The 18,136-nt window shown below is 38.5% G+C and overlaps 2 protein-coding genes across 2 annotated transcripts; both read right to left on the reverse strand.

Annotated features, from left to right (window-relative positions):
• Positions 1-56: 56 nt before the first annotated feature.
• LOC113024242 (solute carrier family 22 member 7-like) lies at positions 57-5,795 on the reverse strand. The gene is made up of 9 exons (XM_026171127.1): positions 5,415-5,795; positions 5,195-5,298; positions 4,966-5,120; positions 2,678-2,846; positions 1,608-1,731; positions 1,289-1,398; positions 976-1,190; positions 561-669; positions 57-453 (listed from the first exon to the last, which is right to left on the reverse strand). Exons 1-9 carry the CDS (start codon positions 5,793-5,795, stop codon positions 243-245), a joined length of 1,578 nt encoding a protein of 525 aa, XP_026026912.1. The 3' UTR covers positions 57-242.
• A 4,193-nt stretch (positions 5,796-9,988) lies between these two features.
• On the reverse strand, positions 9,989-15,512 carry LOC113023299 (solute carrier family 22 member 7-like). Its single transcript, XM_026169323.1, has 10 exons — positions 15,132-15,512; positions 14,937-15,040; positions 13,418-13,572; positions 13,071-13,239; positions 12,836-12,959; positions 12,635-12,744; positions 11,174-11,388; positions 10,528-10,636; positions 10,233-10,439; positions 9,989-10,122 (listed from the first exon to the last, which is right to left on the reverse strand). The coding sequence occupies exons 1-10, from the start codon at positions 15,510-15,512 to the stop codon at positions 10,047-10,049; spliced, it is 1,650 nt and encodes a 549-aa protein (XP_026025108.1). The 3' UTR covers positions 9,989-10,046.
• Positions 15,513-18,136: the final 2,624 nt, after the last annotated feature.

Here is an 18,136-nt window from a genome sequence, read left to right on the forward strand (position 1 = left end):
TTCTCAAAGTAGACATTAGTAGGACTAAAACAGAAAAATGTAAAAGTTGTGCGCATTTTAATGAAACTGCTGCTTTATGCAATCATAGTAGTAGTGGTAGTGTAATTATTTGATTTGGTTATTTGAAATCCTTTAAAGTTATGCAGTTTCTAGAGTAAACTGCACTTGAGTTCACAGAATAGACTGCACTTTGGCTGTAGAATATCTGACGGGCCGAACGAGTTCATGTCAGAGATTCTTTACTACTGCTTCTGTTCAATGTCTTCTATGGTCTCTGGCAGGCACCTGTTGCGGGTCTCTGAAAGGGTCCTTGCTACTATTCCCCCGAGTACAGCCACAAAGCAAAAGATGACCTGTGGCAGCTCCGTCCAGACCTCATCCAGTAAGAGGATCATAGGAGCCACAGCTACGCCAAACCGAGCCATGAACGAGTTGTAACCCATACCATTCTGCCTGAAAACATAAACATATTAGTCTTAATCAGAGGATCTTGCAGAAAAAGCGATGTCCTGAAGAGTTTATTCAAAAGCAGAAGATTGGAATTAGGCGTGTAGAGTTACCTTACTACAGTCGGGTACAGCTCAGAGCTGTATAGCACTAGAGTGGCAAAGGATGCTGAAGAAAACCCTTTTCCAATGATGGCTACCACAGTCGTGGCGACCGACATTTCTACAAAGAGCATCAGAATCACGATTACCGCCAAATTTGAACACAAACGAAGATGGTGTGTTAGTGTAACGGTACAAAAAGGAAAAAAAGGATTTAAAATACTGTGCAACAATATTGAGTGATCCCTCATTTCTTTTTGATTTTCCATTTTCTTTTGATTTATCACATGTAGTTTATTTCAAAGCTGTAAAACATACAACATTACCACCATTCCCTAAGTTGGTAGTGACAGCAGTGTCTTCTTGAAAAATATTTTTTTAAAACAACCCAAATCTTAGATCAAGCCTGTGATCAAGAAGTGCCTACCTTTTGGTATCACAATATTGATTCCAAGACAAATGGCAGCCATCAGCAAAGTTCCCACCATAGTGTGTCGCCTGCCTATCTTTTCCAGTAAGTAGAGGACTGCCAGCTTGGCAGGAAGTTCAATTAATGCATAGGTAAACTGAGTGAGATAGATGTTGAGCCCGAAACCTGTGATCTTGAAGCTGATGCCGTAAAATGTAGTTGCAACGCAAAACCTAGGGACGGAGAAGGAAGCGGCTCGTTAGTGAACAATCTGTTGGTTTACAATTTATACACAAGATTCAATACACTGTAAAGCCCTGGGAATGCAGACCATAATATACCAGTACGCAGGGCCAGTTTCCTCATCTCAGGTGTCCGAATCAGGTCGAGGTAAGAGTAGGTTCGATCTCGTTTCTCCGTCGTAACAATGGTGGATAGTGTCTGAAAGAATTCAAAGCCATTTGAGGGCAAGCTTCCATTTGCAACAATGCTGTGAAGATCAGAACAAAACCTACGATTACATTTAAATAAGAATACACTGTATTCTTTAGTGCCTTTGTTCACCTTCTTTGTGTGTAATTAGTGCCTATAATAACACCATAATGGACTCTACTTGGCTCCCTTGACTTAACCATCTGGAGCTTACAAACCTCTATTTCCAGTGTGTGGATCGACTCTTCTGTCCGATTCATGTTGGCACAGTTTTTCAGATACATCTGAGCTTGCTCCAGCTTTCCATTGGCAATCAGCCACCTAGCTGACTCTGGCATCCACCTAATGTTAGGGGGGAATTATTATTATTATCATTTTTAACCCATATGTAGGCCTATTGCAATGCAGCATTTAAAATAAAAACAAATCTCAAATATCTGTTCAGATTGAGAGACATAGTGAAGACTTGATAGAAGATTTTGAGCTAATAGTTGACCAATGAAGCTGGTTTTAATAAAACAGATTGCAGAAGCCATGACAACAGACAATGGTTCAAACATGGATGATAATAAGAAGAAACCATACATTCAGAATCTAAATGTCACAGACTATAAAGAATTATGGTTCAGCTAAAATTTATCAGTTCACTGTCCCTGTGGTCATCACACTGCTTCATTTTAAATTTTTGTCAAGTTTTGTCAGTTTTCAGGAGTTCAAAACTTCACTTGTGAGGTTTCAGGGAGCTTGACCTTTGACCACCAAGATCTATTCAGTTTATCCTTGAGTCCCAAGTTTTGTAAAGCATCAGATACGTAGTCTTTGTATTCAGTTAATTATTCTTCCTTCAAGAGTCAAGTGTCTACACTTACCCAAAATCACTTCCCTTGAAGGCCACAATCCCAGAGTTTTGTTAAAATTTCATAACTAATTTCATAACTAATCTATCAGGACAAGGACAAGCAAGGATATGCATGCCATTTTTTGTTTCATATATGCAGTGGCAAGCAAGTGTTTAGTTACGGAGGAATCATCAAATTATTTCAATGCTTAAATTTTCTAAATTAAGCTTTGTTGTAAAAGGCAGAAATTGGGGTGCTTAAAATTTTACTATTACAACATTAGTATTATGTTATTAAATCGGTGCGCAAAATATTTTTAATCTGTGTTTGTCCTTCAACTCATGCATGACTAGATCGATGCTGGATGTTAACCAGTTACAGACTTCCAGGTGAAAGCGATTAAAGTGTACTGAAATGAGCCTCTGTTTGATAACATGCCTTAGTCATACCTCCAAGTGAAGATGGCCAAGATCAAAGGTAATGTAACACTGATTATCAGCCTCCTCCAATCATTCACAAAATAGGCAATAAGTGAAAACACTGTATTTCCAAACGTCCAGGATAAACTGTCGATCACTCCCACAATCTTCCTGTGTTCAATGTCCACCCACTCCACACCTGAAATAAACAAGCAGTCGATTCATTTCTTAAGTAGCTTAATTAAAGAAAGCTTTTAGTATGATGCTTATCAGCAGCCTTAGAGGGGACACAATTCAAAGAACTTTTACATGAGCTGAAAAAATGTTGTTGCGCGCACACAAGCTAAAAGAGAGTGGGTGCCTCTATCCTCTATAATGCAATATAATACTGTAATTTGGGAACGAGTTTCTGTCTTTTATGCAAACATTTGCAATACAGTGTGCTCTCTCTGCGTCCCCCCCACAGAGTTGAAGCTGAACAGGCGTCTGCAGCAGCTCATTTTGATCTTTTTTTTTTTCTCATTTTTAAATTACATTACTAAGCATACGGCACTACTCGTACTGCAAGTCAAAAGTTCACAGGACTACTGACCAATGTTCCCTCTAAGCTGCACGCGTGCGCAATTGCGCACTGCTGGCACGGTGTCTGCGCACAGTAAATCTGCGTTGCGCACAGAAAAAAAATCTGACCTGAATTGAAATTAAAATTAATACTTTAACAATTCTGTTTTGCAGTGTTAGTTAGTGAGTGACTGTCTGCTCCCGTATGGGATTAGAACGATGCTACCTTATCCCATAGTCCAGCCAATAATGCGATTCACATTCATATATACGCAGCTAATCAACGTTATTGACAGGCTATGACAGCGTCCTTATGTGCCGACACCGGTGTTTTAGCCAGCAAAGCGGCGTGGCTGATGTGAAGTGAAGCCACATTAATGACAACGTGGACAACCATTGGAGATGTGAGCAGGACAGACAGAACAATTGACGGAAAAAGTGTGGACTTTATACCAGTTTTTAAATCGTGTTGATAGGCCACGTAAAACCAGAATTGTGATTAAAAAAAATGCAATGTTTGGTTTTCTTCCTGAATACTATCGTTGTTTATACTTACTGCGGGAAGAAACGGTAAAAACAGCGTTTTATAAGGAAAACGAAAAAACCCCACCCTTTCCCATTGGTGGAAAAATGTACCATGTCGACCAATCAAAAAATGATATGGCAACAGTTGTTTAGGAAGGGGGAAGTTTTAGGAGTGACGGCGGTGTTTTGAGATGTGAGAGATTTGCGACGTTTAGCGCAAATCTTGTGTAGTTAGTGTGTAGTGTAGTCAATAGTTTTGTTGTGTGTGTCAGAACAATGAGGCGACTGCTGAATGTTACAGGTGTTACAGGAGTGATACATCTCCTGTTGTCAGGCCTGCAGGAATCAGGCTCCTTTATCTCATAGTGGACAGAAATTATGTTTTGGAGTGGCACAAATAATTTGTGTGGCATCAAATTTGATGCAGAACAGCTGATTGTTCTGTAAATAGCTTGAAATGTTTATTTAAAAAAACGCCTTGGCTGCATTTTTAGGTAAACAGCAGCAAAAAATGTTGTTGTTTGCATAACTCAGTTACTTTTTTGAAGAAGTAACTATATAATTAATTGCCCAACATTGGTCATTATATACTGTATTTTGCAGACAGAGAGTTACAGGACTCTCTCCCAGACCACAGACTCAGACTCATAATACAAGTCAGAGCTTTATAAAAAAATTTTTTTAGAAAGTTGTGTTTTCAAAATTGGAGTTCAAGTTATTTTTACTTCCAATAGTTTTAACATACTACACAGATCATGAACAAGATTTCTTTTTAAATAATTTCATTGTAAGTGTGCTAAAGCAGTTAATTAAAAATAGTCTAACATAAATGCTGTAATTTGATTATTTTAATAAACCATGTAACTTGGATGGATTAGATGCCGGCGTGACCACAGTGCACACGTCTGATGTCGCTCACAGTGGTCCAAGGGACCGCTCAGGGAGTTTGTGCGTTTGCTTAGACACATGAAAAATTAGAGGGAACATTGCTACTGACTAAACACTGCCTGCTATCATGACCTGTTACGTGTAATCAATGTGTGCAAAGCTCCTCTGTTCTAGAAAAAAAAAATAGATTTAAGATTTTTTTTGCGATTACATTTAAAGCTTGCTCACAGCAGTCAACATGGCATTGAAATAGTATTATATATTTTCTCCTCTGTGGCTTCTGAAGTGAAGCTGATATAAGAACGGATACAGTGTATGTTTAGATGATGAAATGAAATAATCACTGAGGACTGCTGAAACGATGACGATGCCTGTGATGCAGAAGCCAGTAAGGAACCTCAGGACCATGAACATCACGTAGGAAGTAGAAAAGGCGCTTGCAACAGCAAACACCATCCCAGACACGTATGATACCAGCAGCATGATCCTTCTGCCATACCTATGGAAAAATCAGAAAGTCTCAATCTTTGTTTTGTTTTTTTCAGTAGCTGGAACACTGGAAATCGCTGATACCTGTCGCTCAGGCTGCCAAAGGCCATCGCTCCAAACATGACTCCAACAAAGAAGATGGTAGCAGTTGCTTTGTTTTTCCCTCTTCTATCACACACCAAGTCCCACTTGTACAAAGAAAAAAAAGATGCTATTCTACATTTGGTTGTGGGATTATTTAATAATTAGGAACAAATACATTTTAATTTATTTCACAATAGAAAAAAAAGTACAAAAGAATCACCTCTGAGGTCAGAGTAGACTTGAAAGTAGTGTTATCGTACACCCATCCATTCTGGCACGGCACTTTACGCGCATCAGTGATGTGGGAAGTGTTAAATAGCAGATGATATTGAGGCTCCTGGAACATCTGACAGGAGCTTGGAGTCCCATCCTGCTGAACTGGAATAGTAACAAGAAGCCTCTCTGTCTGGGATAAATTCATAAAAATACCCACATCATCCAGAGAGCTGATGTCACAGTGATGAGAGGGAACAGCTGCAATGAAATTGTTGAGCATGAAGTGGCAAGGCAGAGTGAAGCGGCCGATGAAACTGATCACAATGATCATTATCTGAAATCTTCCAAATCCGTTAATATCAGCAAGAACATTCTCAAACTTCATTGTGGCCTCCTGCTGTAAACGAAATGTCTTCCTTTAAGGTTAAAAAGAAAAGGAAAGTCCTCAGTTGCTTGTAGCCTATATCCAAAACTAGCAAATCTTTGTTTGATTTGCTTCTGGACTATCTGTAATAAGTCAGTGTTTTACCTGTCTTAACAAGTTAACTAATGTTTATCTATGTGACTGTAAATAGAAGCTCGCTCTAGTCTACTGCAGGCTCTCCATTGTTGACACAGCGGAATGACTCATCAATAATAAAGAAACTGCGATTCAGTGGAAATTTATGGGCAAACATGGGAAAAAGACAATTTGCATTTAGTGGTTTTTGACCACTTTTTATTTATTTCCTTATAATAATATAACAAAATAGCAAAAGTAGCAATGAAAAAAAAGGCTATTGCTGTTACAAAAATGTGAGACAGGGTTCAAAGTCCTGTTACAGCAGGACATGAGCAAAAACAATAGGAATAAATGAAAAAAGCTGATGGAAAGCATTTTAAAGACATCAAGCTCTATTACATCATTTTATCTTTTTTTTAATAGCATCTCTGTTTCTTATTTTGTAAGGGACCAGCAGCAGTTAGGACTGATCAGTGCACTAAGACTAAAGTTCTATGAGGTAATACTGTGATCTGTTGAAGGCACGCCAAATAATAGCATATATACCGGTATATTTTTAAACCAAAATGTCACCTAATAAATTACACCGTATGGTATGACCGGCTCTTGCTGGCAACATCTGAAACTTTTAAGGTGATTTGAAGTAAATTCAAACTGTAGCAAAATGTGGCAAATGTGGGCCACATACAGGAGCTGCTGCAGTTTTTGTGCTGATGATAATGCCAGTGGAGGTTTGGAGCTCTGCAGCTGCTGAGTCAACCACAGAGTGCAGGTGATTTTTATGCCAACTTGGTGACCCTGCTCTGTACCTTTACATGGTCTGCCACTTTATGGCTGTGAGTTGCTGCAGTTCGTAAACGCTTCCACTTTACAATAATGCCGCTTACAGCTGATCATGGAAAATCTAGGAGGAAAGACCAAGGTCATCTTTTTAAAAACAGGCCACATGGCTAGGTTCTTGATTTTACACACCTGTGGCAACTGGTGAAAACATCTGAATTCAAAGATTAGGAGTTGTGGCAAAAGACACACTTTTGTCCATATATTGAGGAATGAGGAAATTTTAAATCTTGTGTGTTTTTATTATTTAGTGCTGTAGGACTGATGTGTTTGTCTTATATGCAGATCTTTAAGGTCAAAGGGCAGTTTGTCAGAGCAATAGAAATGTGGTTATTCCTATTGTATTTTAAACCACAGGATTCATGGCAGCTATCATGTACAGGGAGTGCAGAATTATTAGGCAAATGAGTATTTTGTCCACATCATCCTCTTCATGCATGTTGTCTTACTCCAAGCTTTATAGGCTCGAAAGCCTACTACCAATTAAGCATATTAGGTGATGTGCATCTCTGTAATGAGAAGGGGTGTGGTCTAATGACATCAACACCCTATATCAGGTGTGCATAATTATTAGGCAACGTCCTTTCCTTTGGCAAAATGGGTCAAAAGAAGGACTTGACAAGCTCAGAAAAGTCAAAAATAGTGAGATATCTTGCAGAGGGATGCAGCAGTCTCAAAATTGCAAAGCTTCTGAAGCGTGATCATCGAACAATCAAGCGTTTCATTCAAAATAGTCAACAGGGTCGCAAGAAGCGTGTGGAAAAACCAAGGCGCAAAATAACTGTCCATGAACTGAGAAAAGTCAAGCGTGCAGCTGCCAAGATGCCACTTGCCACCAGTTTGGCCATATTTCAGAGCTGCAACATCACTGGAGTGCCCAAAAGCACAAGGTGTGCAATACTCAGAGACATGGCCAAGGTAAGAAAGGCTGAAAGACGACCACCACTGAACAAGACACACAAGCTGAAACGTCAAGACTGGGCCAAGAAATATCTCAAGACTGATTTTTCTAAGGTTTTATGGACTGATGAAATGAGAGTGAGTCTTGATGGGCCAGATGGATGGGCCCGTGGCTGGATTGGTAAAGGGCAGAGAGCTCCAGTCCGACTCAGACACCAGCAAGGTGGAGGTGGAGTACTGGTTTGGGCTGGTATCATCAAAGATGAGCTTGTGGGGCCTTTTCGGCTTGAGGATGGAGTCAAGCTCAACTCCCAGTCCTACTGCCAGTTTCTGGAAGACACCTTCTTCAAGCAGTGATACAGGAAGAAGTCTGCATCCTTCAAGAAAAACATGATTTTCATGCAGGACAATGCTCCATCACACGCGTCCAAGTACTCCACAGCGTGGCTGGCAAGAAAGGGTATAAAAGAAGAAAAACTAATGACATGGCCACCTTGTTCACCTGATCTGAACCCCATTGAGAACCTGTGGTCCATCATCAAATGTGAGATTTACAAGGAGGGAAAACAGTACACCTCTCTGAACAGTGTCTGGGAGGCTGTGGTTGCTGCTGCACGCAATGTTGATGGTGAACAGATCAAAACACTGACAGAATCCATGGATGGCAGGCTTTTGAGTGTCCTTGCAAAGAAAGGTGGCTATATTGGTCGCTGATTTGTTTTTGTTTTGTTTTTGAATGTCAGAAATGTATATTTGTGGATGTGGAAATGTTATATTGGTTTCACTGGTAAAAATAAATAATTGAAATCAGAATCAGAATCAGAATACTTTATTGATCCCTGGGGGAAATTATTTTTTGTTACAGTGCTCCATTTTAAACCAACATTAAGACAAGACAGACAATACGCTAACTAAGAATAGTACAATATATACATATATATACATACATACATACATAAGTCACTTATAAATAAATATTTGGAAAAGAAACATGTGTAGTTGTAGCAGCAAACAGTGTGTTAAGTGGATGCGTTGTACAGGGAGATAACCACAGGCAGGAATGATTTCCTGTGTCGTTCAGTGGTGCTTTTCGGTAATCTCAGTCTCTCACTGAACGAGCTCCTGTGACTGACCAACATGTCATGGAGTGGGTGGGAGGTGTTATCCAACATTGTCTTTATCTTGGACAGCATCCGCCTCTCCGACACCACCTTGAGGGAGTCCAGCTCCATCCCCACAACATTGCTGGCCTTACGGATCAGTTTATTAAGTCTGTTGGCATCTGCGACCCTCAGCCTGCTCCCCCAGCATGCAACAGCATAGAGGATCGCACTGGCCACAACAGACTCATAGAAAATCCTCAGCATTTTCTGGCAGATGTTGAAGGACCTCAGTCGCCTCAAAAAATAGAGACGACTCTGGCCCTTCCTGTAAAGTGCTGTGGTGTTTTTAGCCCAGTCCAGTTTATTGTCAATGTGTACTCCAAGGTATTTATAGTCCTCCACAATGTCAACACTGACCCCCTGAATTGAAACAGGGGTCAAGTGTTTCCTGGTCTTCCTGAAGTCCACGATCAGTTCCTTGGTCTTTGCCACGTTGAGCTGCAGATGATTGATTTGTTGAGTTGCCTAATAATTATGCACAGTAATAGTCACCTGCACACACAGATATCCCCCTAAAATAGCTAAAACTAAAAACAAACTAAAAACTACTTCCAAAAACATTCAGCTTAGATATTAATGAGTTTTTTGGGTTCACTGAGAACATGGTTGTTGTTCAATAATAAAATTATTCCTCAAAAATACAACTTGCCTAATAATTCTGCACTCCCTGTATCAGTTTGTCTCTGTTTACAGCAAGTTACCACACTCGCTCTTGCACTTATAGATAGAATTTAATTTATAATAACTGTGGATCTCCTCATTTATCGAGCATAAAATCAACACCTCAAACACAAATATGTCATACAGTATTTGAAATTGGGTTTCAAGATTTATTTAGATTTATTTTTACTAAAGAACACAGACGTATGACTCACAAGACAATCAGATTTAGAGCAAAAAATATATAACTGAATCTAACAAACCGTGCTTCTTCATTAGCTCAAGTTTCCTAACATACTCAATCTAATGAAAGGACTGAGGTATTTGTGTTTTTTATAAATTTATAGCTACACAGCGGTATGTACTTAGATCACACATGTGAAAGGCACTGCATTTGTACCCTCTGCAACAACAAATAAGAATTCTACTACAGCTAAATTTGGATATTTCCCCCACGAGGAGGTAAAATGATTTCATATTCAACATGGATTGAACATGTGTAAAAGACACTGTTTTACATATGTTTAAACTGTTTGCTCCCATCAAGTTGCTGTGGTGATTTAGTGTAGTCCTATGGGGATTTTGATTGCACTGACAAAAACGCACAGGCAGGAGATTTCTCATCAGAGGCGGAGACTGATCGTCTTCTGAAATACAAAAGACATTTTCATTTTAAAATGTACATAATTTTATATACATTTTACAATGTTTATAATGTCTCATGTTTGGATGATTTTTCTACATTAAAGCGCAGTACGTTGTCTGTTCCACGTCCTCAATAGTCTCCGGCAAACGCACATTGTACGTCTCAGGGAGCAAAGAAGCTGACAGTCCGGAGCCTAAAGCCACCAGGGAAAAAACAAAACTTGGCAGATTCACCCACACGTCTTCAAGGAGCATGATCAAGGGGGATACAGCCACACCTACACGGGCCATAAAGGAACAGTATCCCAATCCATTTTGCCTGAATTACAAAAAGAAGAAAAAATAAAACAAATGTTGTGCTCTGATTATCAGGCAGCAAAATAAAAGACAATGTGCATTTTACTGACCTCATTACTGTGGGATAAAGCTCCGTTGTGTACAGAAAAACGATTGTAAAAGAGCCCTCTGAAAACATCTTGCCCAAAGCTCCCACAGCTGTCCGAAGATCCCCCCTATCTGAAAAGAAAACACTATAATTCACCTTGTGTTCTAGTTAAGACTTTTCACTGAATTTATTAGAAGATTAAATACTACAAACGCATAAGGACATTTAACTTAGCTCATACAGATAATGGGGTCATCCCATATTCAACTAATTATAATGAGCTAAAAGTTCAACCTTCAGACTAAACACTGAACATCTTAGATGTTTTGTTTCTAATTTATTATGTCAGATATGGGGGTAATTACTAATTCAACAATCTACTGTTTAAAGAAAACCGTTTCACGGGAAGAACTACATTGAAGAGGAGCTAACATGGTTTACTTCAGACACTGGATGAACTGGGCTGCGCCAAGACTAGAACAATGAATTTTTATGAACTAGCAGCTTGAATCATGCAAAACTACTCCAGAACAAGAGTGAATTATGTGTAGTCTTTGTCAGTCTGGTCAAAGAATCATGGCTTGGTGCATGTGACAAATAATATAATACTAGAAAGTAAGCTAATAAACTAAAATGAATACATCTACACATTTGAATGGATCATATACCTGCATGGATAAACACACTGCTGAATATAAGCAGCCCAGTCAAAATGAGCATCCCGGCTTGATTCCACCTTCGACCTATTTTGTCTACGGTGAAAAAGACGAATCCTTTGGCTGGAATCTCTATGACACCATAGATGAACTGTGTGAGATAAATGTTCACACCAAATCCGCTGATATTCAAGCTGATCCCGTAATAAGCGAAGGCCACTCCAAACCTGCGAGCAAGACCAGACTTTTGTCATTTTAAAGTTAAACAGTTGCCCCAAAGAACAGTAGTTTCTCATTAGCTACCTGGTATCTGACATGGATAATAGTAAAACCATTGTTATCGAAACAGTGTTAGAGTTCAGCAAACATGATGTTGAATAACCTGTTCTTGGCAGTTTAATCTAGTCTAGTCTAGTTAAAAATTTGTTTAGACATGAGATTTGGGCCAATGTTTTCGACGCAATTTTGCTGTTGACCTTTTGAAGGTTGCCTGGATGTCCTTGTTAGACTTTCCAGCAAAAGGTGGAGTAGGTAAGGAGGGGTGGGGGCACAGTGCTTCTGCCACTGAGCTAACCAACTAGGCTGAGGTTTAATAACTTCAAGAGCTGAATTGCTCAAAAACGAAGACTCCAGAAATAATTTAGATGTAGTGTTGTCTTTGGAATATATGTTCTCAATGTAGCTGTAAATTTCCTTAATACAAAATTATGGTGGTGATATTTTTTACTTTTTCTAAATGCACCTCAGAGAAGAAGAAAACAACATCAACATCTGGCTTTCTACAGTTCCGTTTTTGCCATCATAACGGCCAGTGGTTTTAACCTGGGGGATAATGCCACCATTTCAGCCAAGTTTACTGGTTGTAGCTAAGAGACACTGGTAAATATTTGTATAGCGCTTTACACTATACACGGTCATCCACCCATTCACACACACATTCACACACTGGTGATGGCAAGCTACAGTGTAGCCACAGCCACCCTGGGGCGCACTGACAGAGACGAGGCTGCCGGACACTGGCGCCACCGGGCCCGCTGACCACCACCAGAAGGCAACGGGTGAAGTGGCTTGCCCAAGGACACAGCGACCGAGACTGTCGGAGCCGGGGGCTCGAACCGGCAACCTTCCGATTACAAGACGAATGCCCAACTCTTGAGCCACGATCGCCCACATCGTGGGCAAGTGGGCCTTAACAATGCAAGGCCCTAACTGGGCATTGTTTTAATTTTTGGACTGAATAAACATACTGGTGCATCCCTATCATGGATATAGACAGCTGTCTCCAAATTTTAAAGGTGGATCTTCTAAGGTTGAAGATCAAATATGCATTTCTCGGTTATTAATAATTATTCAATGAACCTCCCAATCACGGACATGGACACCTTTGTCCACAGTTTTAACCATTAAATATGTACTAATGAGCAAATAGTTTATATACTTATGTATAATGTTTTAAATGTTCAAGATAAATACCACACAATGCCACTAAGTAGAGCGCGCCTTCTCATTTTGGGTGTCTTCACGAGGTCCAAATAGGAATACTTTCTGTTTTCATCTTCTACAAGTATTACTGTAGACAGAACCTGTAGAGTAAAAAGGAAACTTTATTCAGAGAAAGGAGCTGTGAAGTGTACAGTTCTGTCTTGAAGTTAGCTGATAATGAAAATGTTGTACCTCAGGTTTTAAGTCAGCCATGACATCCTCTCTGCCGTTAACTGTTGCACATCTACTCAGGTAAAAATGAGCGTCATCCGTTTTTCCATTACTCATCAGCCACCTGGCAGACTCAGGGAGCCACCTATGAGAAAGAGCAATGAGAAGGTTTAGAAGGTCTTTTAAATACTTTTAGAAAGACAGGAACTAGTTTTCCCTGCATGAAAACTGAATAATGATATTAATTTGTCTTTACCACCAACAGAGCATAGCTGGAAACAGTGGGGAGATTACAGCAGCAGTCAGGAATCTCCAATCATTGATCAAATAGGCCACTCCAGGTAGAATAACACAACCAACACTCCAGTCCAAGCTCATTAAAACAGCCACTGTAGTCCGATGCCTGATTTCCACCCATTCAAGACCTATGTGGAGGAATTTTATGTATTTTTTTTTATTAATAATGACACTGATTGAGGTTACTGATAAAAATAAGGATTTTGAGCAAACCACACCTGTATGGGCATCATCTCAAAAAAATTTAATTGTGTCAGTGTGATGTTTCATTTATTTTTTGTTCGATGTGAATGACAGGCAACTCACAGAGGACGAAGGAGCTTATACTAATTCCAGAGAGTCCGAGTCCAGTACAAAATCTCATTGTGGCAAACATTAGGAAATTATAGGACAAAGCGGTCGCAATCCCAAAAATGAAACTTGCCATGTAAGACAACAGAAGTGTTTTTTTCCGGCCAAACCTGTAAAACAAATTTTTAAAAAATTACAGTCAAATAATCTACGGAACACTTAAATGAAAAAAAGCCTAGATTACAACTGTTAAGAACAATTTATTTTCTCCTAATTTTTGAAGTTGAATGTTTTTTTTAGCTCACTAAAATCAAAATAAATGTTAGACTTTTGAAAAAAAAATGGAAAAACAAAAAAAAAAATCCTTTGCACTTGGAAAAATAACTAAAATAAAATAAAGGAGGGAAGTAAGGAAATAATATTTGTTTCAGTATTTCTTAATTTGGCAAAACCTTTATTACATACCAATGAGGTATTGATGGACATTTTTTATTAAGACTCTGGATGTCTACAAGACTGTGAGTCAACTGCTTTCAAAAAATTGTGTAATTTTAATTGTACTACCTGCAATGGCTATCCTAAATCTTGCCTTTGGCTTATACCAACCATGTAGTAATAATTAAAAAGACTAAAACTAAACATTTTCCAACAAGACAAACTAAACTGAAACAAAAAAAAATCCTCTGTAGAAACTAACTGAAAATACATTGAATTAAAAACTAAATGTCAAAATGAAATAAAATAAAAATTAATGAGAAAATAAAAAAACGTTAAAATAATTCTGGTCCCATTGTCACAGATGTTAAAAAAAGGCAGACCTAGCCATGCGGTCTGCCTTTTCAAACATTTGTGAATGAAGGGGGCATTCAGAAGACCTCTTTGATTTTGAGTGTGATGTAATGGGATGCCACTGTTGCAACAAGTCAGCCGTGAAGTGACCACACACCACACAAGGTTCCAGAGCACCAAGTGCTGAGGGCCATAGCACATGAAAAAAAGGGACACTATTGATAGAAGAACTGCAGAGATCCAAACTTTCTCCAGCATCAACCTGGAGCTGGAACTTTACGGCTTTGCCTTTTGGGCAGTTCCTGTATGGGTAATGTTTGGGTGGGCTTAATGCCTTGTCAGTATAGTGTACTTTTACATAATTGAAATATTTCTTATAAAGAAAAAAGTGAAATCCCTCTGACCTGAAGTATTTCAAAAAAGGTTGTTTTAAATATAAACAGTACTCTAGATAAAGGACCTTAGTGATGTTCTCCACTGTTCTGTCTTTGAGGCCTCTATGGAAGCATCCAAACTCACCTAATAGAGGGGCTTACTCCACCCTACTTGCAAAGTACCTGTGAATGATTACTTTTGGCAATACAATTTTGTTCTTTGCTATCTAGGGCTCATCATAATATTTGGCAATGCACACCCAGATCAATACAGACTTGTCACCATAGTTGTACAAAAAAATGTTAAGCATAGTTGATTTTATTATTCAGTGTGTTTGTGCTCGATTTTAAAGGTGATGACATGGACTCACCTGTCACTAAGGAAGCCAAATATTCCTGATCCTAACATGACCCCCACAAAGAATATGGTGGCCGTGGCTCTGTTCATTTTTTTCTTGTCACAAACCAGATCCCACTATAAAGGGAACAGAGACAAAAGGAAAACATAGGCTAATTCACAACTGGTATTAATTTCCTGCTTGTTAAATGGAAATATTGATCCTCACCTCTGTAGCCAGAGTAGATCTGAAGATGGTGGTGTCATATATCCAACCATTCTGGCATGGCATTGTGGGTATGTAGGTTAAGTTGGAAGAGTTTGACAGCAGTTGGTACTGAGGCTCTGCAAACATCTGACAGGAGCTCAAACTCCCATCCTGCTCAAAAGGGATATTAACATTGAGCCTCTCTTCCAAAGATAAATTCCTGAAAACACCTCCATTATTCTGAGACCTGATATCACAGTGGTGAGAGGGAATAAATGTAATAAAATTATTCAGCAGGAAGTTAAATGGTAAAGTCAGCCGTGGAATTATTAACAAGAGGAATGTTCTTAGTTGGAATCTTCCAAAGCCATTGATCTCTGCCAGCACATTGTCAAACCTCATCTTGGAAAACAAAAGAGACACAAACTAGAGAATAACCTGAAGCAAATACCTTCAGGAGCACAAAATAGATTTTCATAGTGAGCCACAAGCCGCTTTTATTCCATTAAGCGTTCTTGGTTAACGGTCAGCTGATGTTCAATGTGTTAATTTGTTGTTAGGCAGTATGAACAAAATAAACTGAACTCAGTGAACCGTAGAAGTAAATAAATAATTTTCCAAGAAAGCTGTAACTTTAGTCATAAAGTACCAAGGTCCAAAGTTTAAACAAATGTGTATTGGCTGAGTTTAATACAAGAAATTTCCAGTGGGGAAAAAGTCATTCTTTTTTTCCCTTTTTGTCAATACCTGTAACAGCTTTATGTCTGTTGATCTAGCTTTTAAGAACATTTCTATTTTTTAACCAGAATTTAAAGTTAAGAAGTGAATTTGTTTGGGTCAAGGAGAAAAAATGATGTGGAGCACATTCTTTGCACAATAGCTCTAAAATTAGAAACATGCTGTCTCAGAGTGACCCTGAAAAACTAGTTCATACATTTGTTACTTCTAGACGGGACTACTGTAATTTGTTATTATCAGGATGTCCTGATAAACACTTCAGTTGATCCAAACTGAAGGAAGAGTACTGACAGGGGCTAGAAAGAGAAAGCATATTTTTGCTATATTGATATTGAATCATTGGCTCCCTGTTAAATCCAGAATTGAATTTAAAATCCTCCTCCTCACATACAAGGTCTTGAAGAATCTTGCCCCATCACATCTTAATGACCTTATGGTACTGTTTCACCCCATTAGACTGCAGGCTTACTTGTGGTTCCTACAGTATTTAAAAGTAGAGTGGGAGGCAGAGCCTTCAGTTTTCAGGCCCCTCTTCTATGGAACCAGCTTCCAGTTTGGATTCGTGAGACAGACACTATCTCCACTTTTAAAATTAGGCTTAAAACTTTCCTTTTTGCTAAAACATTTAGTCGGGGCTGGATCAGATGACCCTGGATCCTCCCTTAGTTTCGGTAGAATAGGTCTAGGCTGCTGGGAGATTCCCATGATGAAGTGTTTCTTCTTCACTCACCTTTTTTACTGTGTTATATGCCACTCTGCATTTAATCATGAATTATTATTAATCTCTGCCTTCCTCCCACAGCATGCCTTATTTCCTGTCTTAATTGACTCAAGAGTTTTTCCTTCCTACTGTTACCAAATCGCTTGCTCATCAACAGGGGGTCATATGATTATTGGGGTTTTTCTCTCTTTTCTTTGTATTATTGTAGGGTCTTTACTTTACAGTATAAGGTGCCTTGAGGCAACTGTTGTTGTGATTTGGCGTGATATAAATAAATCTATATTGAACTGAATTAACAGAGAATGAAACAAAATGGGTCTGCAGACCAGAGGGTCTGCAGACCAGAGGGTCTGCAGATGGAAATTAGCCCAAGGCTATAATCTGGCATATTTACATTTGTTAAAATGTTCATTAATATGTATTGCCCCTCTTTCTAAAAAATAAATAAATAAAATAAATGAAGCCAACATCCAAGGAAAAGCCTTGAAATGTCCTTCAAGAAGCCTGGAGAACTATTCCTGAAGATTATTGAAAAATATTACAAGAGAAGATGCCTAAGAGACCTCTTAATTTAATGTGAACAGAGATATATGAAACAAAAGCTCATTAATGTTTCAGTCATTTATTGAGACAGTTTAATTACCAACTATTACCTACTATATAATTTTATATCCACAAATCATATTTTTCCTAAATGATATAAAGCCAAACTAGAATTTTCATTTTAAAAAAACCCTCAAATCTGTATTATTTAATGCCTTGTATTTTTGGTTTTTTTTTTTTTTTTTAATTAGCTCATATTTTTACAAATTGACAGATACCAGGGCTTGTATATAGCTTTGGGTTTTACTGTAATTGGCTGAATACATACATTCCCTAACCCTTCTCAACAAACTCACAGAACAGAAGGTCTAAAATTACATATACACTTTTGACAAAACTTGATACAGAGCTGACATTTTGTTTGTTTCCAGCTGCTTGTAGGCCTCTTTCTTCTAGACTGATAAATTATTCAGCAACTCAATCAGTGAAAGTTGCCCAAATGACACTTGCACACATATACAGACATGAAGTCATGTTATTAATTATAATGAGAATGACTGGTTACAATCTAAGGCCAACTGACAATGAATAGTTTGTGATAATGCAAATTACTTGTGACATACAGATCATTCTCAGGCATGTAGGCATTTGTAGCAGTGCACCTATCATGACCTAATATGCTTATGTACAGACTTTACCCACCTGGAGAGTCTTCTTCAGTTATGTGAATGACCTGACAAAAAGCTGTATTACGTAGAAACTATAATTCTAACAAGTCTGGTGTAACATATAGCATACAAGTAGAACAGAGTTAAGGCTGCTTTGAAATGTGCTTCATTCTTTTTAGAAATAAACAATGGAAATGTATGCCATTTTTACAAGGTTATTGCATGTATCTAAAAAGTGTGAAAAAATGATGTAATAGCACTGATATAATAAACGAAACTAGACTAGACATGAATTAAAATTACTATGAAATGATGCTGTGTACTAACACATAATTTTATCTCTATTCTTTGTTAGT

This window comes from Astatotilapia calliptera, chromosome 6 (assembly GCF_900246225.1).
Source record: "Astatotilapia calliptera chromosome 6, fAstCal1.2, whole genome shotgun sequence".
Lineage (NCBI taxonomy): Eukaryota > Metazoa > Chordata > Actinopteri > Cichliformes > Cichlidae > Astatotilapia > Astatotilapia calliptera.

Bases quoted from the DNA above. Each gene is read 5' to 3' on its own strand.
- LOC113023299 (XM_026169323.1), bottom strand. From the start codon at position 15,512: ATGAGGTTTGACAATGTGCTGGCAGAGATCAATGGCTTTGGAAGATTC. The intron at 15,041-15,131 runs GTGAGGATCAAT...TTCCCTTTATAG, and splicing joins GATCTACTCTGGCTACAGAG to TGGGATCTGGTTTGTGACAA. The intron at 13,240-13,417 runs GTGAGTTGCCTG...TCCTCCACATAG, and splicing joins TATAAGCTCCTTCGTCCTCT to GTCTTGAATGGGTGGAAATC.
- LOC113024242 (XM_026171127.1), bottom strand. From the start codon at position 5,795: ATGAAGTTTGAGAATGTTCTTGCTGATATTAACGGATTTGGAAGATTT. The intron at 1,191-1,288 runs GTCTGCATTCCC...CTCCGTCCCTAG, and splicing joins CTGCGTACTGGTATATTATG to GTTTTGCGTTGCAACTACAT. The intron at 454-560 runs GTAACTCTACAC...TTATGTTTTCAG, and splicing joins CTGTACCCGACTGTAGTAAG to GCAGAATGGTATGGGTTACA.